Below are 9,405 nucleotides of genomic sequence, written 5' to 3' on the forward strand. Positions count from 1 at the left end.
TCTTCTCTAAATGTTTGATAGAATTCGCCTGTGAAGCCATCTGGTCCTGGGCTTTTGTTTGTTGGAAGATTTTTTTTTTTTTTTCGCGGTATGCGGGCCTCTCACCGTTGTGGCCTCTCCTGCTGCAGAGCACAGGCTCCGGACGTGCAGGCTCAGCGGCCATGGCTCACGGACCCAGCTGCTCCACAGCACGTGGGATCTTCCCGGACCGGGGCACGAACCCATATCCCCTGTATCAGCAGGCGTACTCTCAACCACTGTGCCACCAGGGAAACCCTGTTGGAAGATTTTTAATCACAGTCTCAATTCCATTGCTTGCCAATGGTCTGTTTATATTTTCTGTTTCTTCCTGGTTCAGTCTCAGAAAGTTGTGCTTTTCTAAAAATGTGTCCATTTCTTCCAGGTTGTCCATTTTATTGGCATATAGTTGCTTGTAGTAATCTCTCATGATCCTCTGTATTTCTGCAGTGTCAGTTGTCACTTCTCCTTTTTCATTTCGAATTCTATTGATTTGAGTCTTCTCCCTTTGTTTCTTGATGAGTCTGGCTAATGGTTTATCAATTTTTAAAATCTTCTCAAAGAACCAGCTTTTAGATTTATTGATCTTTACTATTGTTTCCTTCATTTCTTTTTCATTTATTTCTGATCTGATCTTTATTATTTCTTTTCTTCTGCTAACTTTGGGGTTTTTTTTTTTTAATTATTCTTTCTCTAATTGCTTTAGGTGTAAGGTTAGGTTGTTTATTTGAGATGTTTCTTGTTTCCTGAGGTAGGATTGTATTGCTATAAACTTCCCTCCTAGAACTGCTTTTGCCGCATCCCATAGGTTTTGGGTCATTGTGTTTTCATTGTCATTTGTTTCTAGGTAGTTTTTGATTTCCTCTTTGGTTTCTTCAGTGATATCTTGGTTATTTAGTAGTGTATTGCTTAGCCTCCATATGTTTGTATTTTTTACAGTATTTTTCCTGTAATTGATATCTAGTCTCATAGCATTATGGTCAGAAAATATACTTGATATGATTTCAATTTTCTTAAATTTACCAAGGCTTGATTTGTGACCCAAGATATGAACTATCTTGGTTTCTTCAGTGATATCTTGGTTATTTAGTAGTGTATTGCTTAGCCTCCATATGTTTGTATTTTTTACAGTATTTTTCCTGTAATTGATATCTAGTCTCATAGCATTATGGTCAGAAAATATACTTGATATGATTTCAATTTTCTTAAATTTACCAAGGCTTGATTTGTGACCCAAGATATGAACTATCTTGGTTTCTTCAGTGATATCTTGGTTATTTAGTAGTGTATTGCTTAGCCTCCATATGTTTGTATTTTTTACAGTATTTTTCCTGTAATTGATATCTAGTCTCATAGCATTATGGTCAGAAAATATACTTGATATGATTTCAATTTTCTTAAATTTACCAAGGCTTGATTTGTGACCCAAGATATGAACTATCTTGGTTTCTTCAGTGATATCTTGGTTATTTAGTAGTGTATTGCTTAGCCTCCATATGTTTGTATTTTTTACAGTATTTTTCCTGTAATTGATATCTAGTCTCATAGCATTATGGTCAGAAAATATACTTGATATGATTTCAATTTTCTTAAATTTACCAAGGCTTGATTTGTGACCCAAGATATGAACTATCTTGGTTTCTTCAGTGATATCTTGGTTATTTAGTAGTGTATTGCTTAGCCTATCTTTTTCCATCCCCTCACTTTCAGTTTGTATGTGTCCCTAGGTCTGAAGTGGGTCTCTTGTAGACAGCATATATACGGATCTTGTTTTTGTATCCATTCAGCCAGTCTATGTCTTTTGGTGGGAGCATTTAATCCACTTACATTTAAGGTAGTTATCAAAATGTATGTTCCTGTTCCCATTTTCTTAATTGTTTTTGTTTTGTTATTGTAGGTCTTTTCCTTTTCATGTGTTTCCTGCCTAGAGAAGTTCCTTTAGCATTTGTTGTAAAGCTGGTTTGGTGGTGCTGAATTCTCTTAGTTTTTGCTTGTCTGTAAAGGTTTTAATTTGTCTGTCGAATCTGAATGAGATAGAGTAGAATGATCTTGGTTGTAGGTTTTTCCCTTTCATCACTTTAAATATGTCCTGCCACTCCCTTCTGGCTTGCAGAATTTCTGCTGAAAGATCAGCTGTTATCCTTATGGGGATTCCCTTTTATGTTGTTTGTTGTTTTTCCCTTGCTGCTTTTAATATTTTTTCTTTGTATTTAATTTTTGATAGTTTAATTAATATGTGTCTTGGTGTGTTTCTCCTTGGATTTGTCCTGTATGGGACTCTCTGTGCTTCCTGGACTTGATTAACTATTTCCTTTCCCATATAAGGGAAGCTTTCAACTATATTCTCTTCAAATATTTTCTCAGTCCCTTTCTTTTTCTCTTCCTCTTCTGGGACCCCTATAATTCAAATGTTGGTGTGTTTAATGTTGTCCCAGAGGTCTCTGAGACTGTCCTGAATTCGTTTCATTCTTTTTTCTTTATTCTGCCCTGTGGTAGTTATTTCTACGATTTTATCTTCCAGGTCACTTATCCTTTCTTCTTTCTCAGTTATTCTTCTATTGATTCCTTCTAGAGAATTTTTAATTTCATTTATTGTGTTGTTCACCATTGTTTGTTTGCTCTTTAGTTCTTTTAGGTCCTTGTTACATGTTTCTTGTATTTTCTCCATTCTATTTCCAAGATTTTGGCTCATCTTTACTATCATTACTCTGAATTCTTTTTCAGGTAGACTGCTATTTCCTCTTCATTTTTCTGGTCTGGTGGGCTTTTACCTTGCTCCTTCATCTGCTGTGTGTTTCTCTGTCTTCTCATTTTGCTTAACTTACTGTGTTTGTGGTCTCCTTTTCGCAGGATGCATGTTTGTAGTTCCCATTGTTTTTGGTGTCTGCCCCCAGTGGTAAGGTTGGTTCAGTGGGTTGTGTAGGCTTCTTGGTGGAGGGGACTGGTGCCTGTGTTCTGGTGGATGAGGCCGGATCTTGTCTTTCTGGTGGACAGTACTGCGTCCGGTCGTGTGTTTTGGCGTGTCTGTGACCTTATTATGCTTTTAGGCAGCCTCTCTGCTAATGGGTGGGATTGTGTTCCTGTCTTGCTAGTTGTCTGGCATAAGGTGTCAAGCACTGTAGCTTGCTGGTCATTGAGTAGAGCTGGGTCTTAGCGTTGAGATGGAGATCTCTCGGAGAGCTTTTGCCATTTGATATTATGTGGAGCCAGGAGGTCTCTGGTGGACCAATGTCCTGAACTTGGCTCTCCCAACTCAGAGGCACAGGCCTGACACCCGCCCGGAGCACCAAGACCCTGTCAGCCACATGGCTTAGAGGTAAATGGAAAAAAAGAAGAAACAAGGAATGAAAGAAAGAAATAATATAAAATAAAAAGTTATTAAAGTAAAAAATAAAAAGAATTATTAAAAAGTAATAAAGAAAAGAAAAAAAGAAAATGAAAGAAAGAAAAAACAGAGGACCCAAACCGAAAACAAATCCACCAATGATAACAAGTGCTAAAAACTATACTAAAAAAATAAAAAATAAAAAAGGACAGACAGAACCCTAGGACAAATGGTAGAAACAAACCTATACAGACAATATCACAGAAAGAAGCATACACATTCACAGTCACAAAAAGAGAAAAAGGAAAAAATATATATATTAAAAAAAAAAGGAAGGGAGCAACCAAATCAATAAACAAATCTACCAGTGATAATAAGCTCTAAATACTAAACTAAAATAAACATAAAACCAGAAACAAATTAGATGCAGAACGCAAACCCCAAGTCTACAGCTGCTCCCAAAGTCCACCGTCTCAATTTTGCAATGATTTGTTATCTATTCAGGTATTCCAGAGATGCAGGGTACATCAGATTGACTGTGGAGATTTAATCTGCTGATTCTGAGGCTGTTGGGAGAAATTTCCCTTTCTCTTCTTTGTTCACACAGCTCCTGGGGTTCAGCTTTGCATTTGGCCCCGAATTTAAATTTTGACCTCTGCGTGTAGGTCGCCTGGGAGCGTCTGTTCCCTGCCCAGACAGGAGGGGGTTAAAGGAGTGGTTGATTAGGGGGCTCTGGCTCACTCAGGCCGGGGGGAGAGAGGGGTGTGGATCCTGGGCGAACGTGCGGCTGCGGCGGCAGAGGCCGGTGTGACGTTGTAGCAGCCTGAGGCGTGCTGTGCGTTCTCCCGGGGAAGTTGTCCCTGGATCACGGGACCCTGGCAGTGGCGGGCTGTAGAGGCTCCCGGGAGGGGAGGTGTGGATAGTGACCTGTGCTGCACACAGGCTTCTTGGTGGCTGCAGCAGCAGCCTTAGCATCTCATGCCCATCTCTGGGGTCCGCGCTGATAGCCACGGCTTGCGCCCATCTCTGGAGCTTGTTTAGGTGGTGCTCTGAATCCCCTCTCCTCATGCACCCCAAAACAATGGTCTCTTGCCTCTTAGGCCGTTCCAGACGTTTTCCCGGACTCTCTTCCGGCTAGATGTGGCATACTAGCCCCCTTCAGGCTGTGTTCAGGCAGCCAACGCCAGTCCTGTCCCTGGGATCTGACCTCCGAAGCCCGAGCCTCAGCTCCCAGCCCCCACCTGCCCTGGCGGGTGAGCAAGCCTCTCGGGCTGGTGAGTGCTGGTCGGTGCCGATCCTCTGTGCGGGAATCTCTCCACTTTGCCCTCCGCACCCCTGTTGCTGCACTCTCCTCCATGGCTCCGAAGCCTCGCCCCCGTCATCGCCCCATCTCTACCAGTGAAGGGGCTTCGTAGTGTGTGGAAACTTTTCCTCCTTCACAGCTCCCTCCCAGAGGTGCAGGTCCCATCCCTGTTCTTTTGTCTCTGTTTTTTCTTCTTTCTTTTGCCCTACCCAGGTATGTGTGGAGTTTCTTGCCTTTTGGGAAGTCTGAGATCTTCTGCCAGCTTTCAGTAGTTGTTCTGTAGGAGTTGTTCCACATGTAGATGTATTTCTGATGTATTTGTGGGGAGAAAGGTGATCTCCACGTTTTACTCCTCCGCCATCTTGAAGGTCTGTCCAAGCATATCATTCTTACAGCCAGGAAGTTAAAAAAAATCAAAACCTTCAAGAGCGGTCTTTAATTTTATTGTATGTATTTGCAGAGATGCCCACTACAAATTCCAGTTATTGGTTAAGCCAATAGCAACTCAAGTTTGTTAAGGAAATTAAAAGGTTAGAACATAAAAATCTAAAACACACTCAGGGTTTTTTGGGTGCTATTTTTTTTTTAATATTATGATGTATAGGCACAACATAACATTTATCCTTGTAACTATTTTTAAGTATACCATTCAGTGGCATTAAGTACATTATTCACAATGTTGTGTAACCAACACCACCATCCTTCTGTAGAACGTTTTCATCATCCCAAATAGAAATTCTGTACTTATTAAATTGAGTGGGTAGTTTTAACTTTTTACCTCTCCATAATTTAAGCCCATCCCAGGCATGAAATTGCTCAGTTGACTTGAATTTTTTTTTTTCTATAAAAGACATTTAACAACAAATCTTGAGAAATATCCAAGACCCCCAAAGACTTCACTCAGGGTTTTTTAGAGGCTTATTCCCAATACTGCAACCTCATGCCACCAACAGACCTAAAACACCTCCGTCTTCTGCATGGCCCCCTTTGACCTGATGGCCTGATGAAGAGGGTGGCTTAACACTGGCTTGGGGCAATCTGGTTTATAGTCCCTAAGCCTAGTGAAAACTCAGAAACTTCAGACTGAGGTATACATTCTTGGTCAAAATGGGACTCACCATAAAGGATTATAAAATCAAGCCTAAATTTTCCCTTTAAAAAACATGCTCAAAATCACATATTTTGAATGTTCATAACAAAGTTATACGGTATAGTATTTGTGGCCTGAAAGTAGCTAATTTAGTGCTGGGGTAATTTAGTTTACTTATGTATAGCATCTGAATGCTCTGAAGTTGAGAGAACACATGAAAATGCACAGGAAGCTACAATGTAAAAGTAAGTTATCAGCATATTAATAGAAGTTTGAAACTAAGCAGATTGTGGGGTCTTATAAAGACATCCTGCTTAACCCCTGCATCCTAATATCTCCGATGCTGACTTCTCACTTTCTATGGTGGAGTACTGAAGATTCAAGTCTGAGATATTCCCTGTGTTCATGATAGGTCTTCTGGGTACTGGAGTATTAGGCCTGGGATCCGGTGGTAATAATTATTTCAATATATTTCCTTTAATAGAAAACAGTATGCTTTAACCTGCATCAGAATCACCTGGAAACCTTGTGAAAACACAGTTTTCTGGGCTCTAACCCAGAAATTTCTGATTCAGCAGGTCTCAGTAGAACCTGAGAATTTCCAACAAGTTCTCCAGGGATTCTGATGGTGCTGGTCCTGGGGTTACACTTTGAGACCCATCTCTGTAAAGTATAGGAAAGAAATAAATAGCAAACTTAAAATATTTTTATTAAATTATAAATTTCTAAAAAAAAGGATGAACATATGTATGTGTATTTATGAACTTATTATATGTATAGATTTATAAACGTTATATAACTTTTAGGGATCGCATATGAATGACTAGAGATGTAATTCTACCAGATCTGGAGGGTGTGCCTCAGATGGCCTTGACTTTATCTCAAACTATAGGGAATATCCACAATTCCTTTGGGAGGCTCTGTGAGGCCTTCAAAGAGAGCAGCTGGCCTTGGAGCAGCTGAAATCAAGGGCCAAGGAGAGATCTGGGTGTCTGTGCCAGGGACAGGGGTTGTGCCAGCAGTGGACAAAAGACACACTGAGGTTACAGATAAAGGCTCCAAACCAGAAGTCATGCAGGCAGGCACTGTGCAGAGTGTCCCCTACAGGCAGCTTCTGGTAATGAGCTCCTGAGGGGCCAATGGCGATGTGTTGGGCGGGTGAACCATATGAAATCACCAAAATCTGGACAAATACCTGCAATTTCATATCGTCCAACCTAATAAATATCTACAGAGACTTCATGATTCTCCTGATCATTCCATGTCAGTCAGGAGATGTACACTCCAAATGGTGCAGTGTGTGTGTCACATGTCAACCTCATTCATGTTTGGAGCATCTGCTCACCTGGGACACTGGTCGTTGGGTGTCACACTCCCCGCAAGGCTCAACTCTGGGACCAGCGTGGGCTCCCCGGGCCTCCTCCGGCTCTGGGCTGCTCTCTCCCTCACCTGTTGCTCTATCACAGCCCAATCTGTGGGCTCTGGAGGGATGGGTTTCACAGGCTCCTCCCCGGGATCTGGCTCCTTCATCTCATCAGGATGTTCTTCGACTGCTTGTTTCTTTTTCTTCTTTTTGGCCCTCTGCTGGGTAAGAGGCAACCTTATGTCAAACAGGAATTTTGGAATTTCTTTGAAAGGCACAGTCTTCAGAATCAGGTAGACCTGGATGCAAACCCAGCTCCACCTCAACCAGCTGTGTGCACTCAGGCAGCTCACTAAGCCATATGACCTCTCCATGCCTCAGTTTTCTCGTCTACAAAGTGGGAATAATTATAGGAAACTTTTTCCAGGTCTCTTGAAATGAGGTAATGTCTGGAAAGAACTTATCACTGTGCCTGGTCCCTAGAGAGAGCTTAAAAAAGTTAACTATTCATCTGCTCATTAGTATTGGTTCTAAAGACCAAGGATACATCTTTTTATGGCTGCACACGCAGCATGTGGGAGTTCCCCAACCAGGAATCGAACGTGTGCCCCCCTACAGTGGAAGCACGGAGTCTTAACCACTGGACCACCAGGGAAGTCCCAAGGATACATCTTGAAATTAAAGTAAGGCTTGTGAATACAACTGACACTGCAGGTCACCCTGATCTATTACTTTTTGTCCCTTGATTACTTATTACTTATTGTCCTAGTTTTGCAAGGTCATATGTATAAAGTTATATAATTTTCTGAGGGAAGCCCAGAAGTACCAATACCCTACATTAGATAGGGTAAGCCATGTAAAATAGTAGAATACATATCACAGAGCTTGACAGGCACATGACCGATTACCAGGTTATTGCTGGTTCACTCAAACAGCCACAGGATGATACAGAGAACTGTTTTTGGAAAAAACTTTCTCTGGTATCAGCAGGCTGGGTGGCTTTTTCAACAAGTGCATTAATCAGTTCATTCTCTCATCCTTTTGTCCCCTAGTGAGGGGGCTGGGAGGGAGACAGAGCACAGCAGGCAGGGGACCCCAGTCTGCCTGCCCAGTTTCCCTCCTCCTGTCTCAAGGTGCCTCTACCCAGACCCTTCCTGTCCCCCAGGTCAGCTCTGTTCAAGGTTGTTTACAGACCTGGGCTTTCTTCCAGGCTTTCCACTGCTGCTCTGCACTTCTGTATTCCTCCATCTTCTGTTCGTACTCTTCCATGTGCTCTTCCAACAATTCATTTATCTCGGCCTGAATTTCTGCTTCATATGCTTCTTCATCAGCTTTCTGGTCAACTTTTTCCCTTTAAAATAATTTATAGCACCTTAGTTATTTCTTGAAATTAAGTGATAGAGTAATAATAGCAGCAAATACCTGTATTGGGCTTGCTCTGTGGCAGCTCCTCTCCTAAAAGCTTTGCACAGGTGAGCTCACAACCGTGTGAGGCAGATACTGTTACCTTCAGCATTTTATACACTAGGAGACTGCAGCACAGAGAGGTTAAGTAACTTTCCCAAGAATACACAGCTGGTGAATGGAAGAGCTGGAATATGAGCCCAATCTATTTACACTAAGCAACAAAGCTACGCTGAGTTAGATGAGCCAGATGACACCCTGACACAGTGCCTGCAAATTCTCAGCTGACAGAGGCAGCAGTTTCATTGTAGTTATTTTGTTAATTCTTCAAGTCTCTGAGGAACCACTTCATTACGCTGCTACCAAATCCCTGAAGCTACTTTTTTGACTTTGGATTGACAATTTGAATTTTTCTTTGATGATTCTGCTGACAGTGCATTAATGTTCAGCCTGACCCAGAGCAGTGCTTCCCACAGTGTGCTGGTTCTATGAGGTGCCCTACAAAAAAAGAGGTGCTGTGGCCAAATCAACACGAGATTGAACAAATATGAAGTTTCCATATTGCTTTGTAAAGGGCTTTGCAGAGCCCTTTACATGTGGATGGACAGTGTGACTCCCCAGGAAGTGGGGGGGAGGGCAAGCATGGTATCCAGCACATCCCACCCAGCACTTCAGAGTTGTTTCAACACATCCCCTGTGCTTATCTCCTAACGCGATCAGTATGGTATGGCCTGCAGGTTCTTCTCTCCTAAAGTTCCAGCTCCTTTTTAGAGAAACTTAGTCAAGCGCCTAGAGCTGACCAACGTTTTTTTTTTTTTTTTTTTGCGGTACGCGGGCCTCCCTCTGCTGCGGCTTCTCCCGTTGCGGAGCACCGGCTCCGGAGGCGCGGGGTCAGAGGCCCA

The 9,405-nt window shown here is 42.1% G+C and overlaps 1 protein-coding gene across 2 annotated transcripts in view; it reads right to left on the reverse strand.

Moving 5' to 3' along the window:
* CC2D2A (coiled-coil and C2 domain containing 2A) overlaps positions 1-9,405 on the reverse strand; it is a 141,125-nt gene that overhangs the window by 65,617 nt on the left and 66,103 nt on the right. The window contains exons 15-16 of one of the 2 annotated variants that reach the window (XM_055086129.1): positions 8,294-8,450; positions 7,082-7,320 (exon numbers count right to left, since the gene is read on the reverse strand). In XM_055086129.1, the coding sequence (XP_054942104.1) occupies positions 7,082-7,320; positions 8,294-8,450 (396 nt within the window). The remainder of the gene's footprint in view (positions 1-7,081; positions 7,321-8,293; positions 8,451-9,405) is intronic. The other variant, XM_024119191.3, reaches the window with a different exon arrangement.

The sequence above is a fragment of the Physeter macrocephalus genome, chromosome 7, assembly GCF_002837175.3.
Source record: "Physeter macrocephalus isolate SW-GA chromosome 7, ASM283717v5, whole genome shotgun sequence".
Classification (NCBI taxonomy): Eukaryota; Metazoa; Chordata; class Mammalia; order Artiodactyla; family Physeteridae; genus Physeter; species Physeter macrocephalus.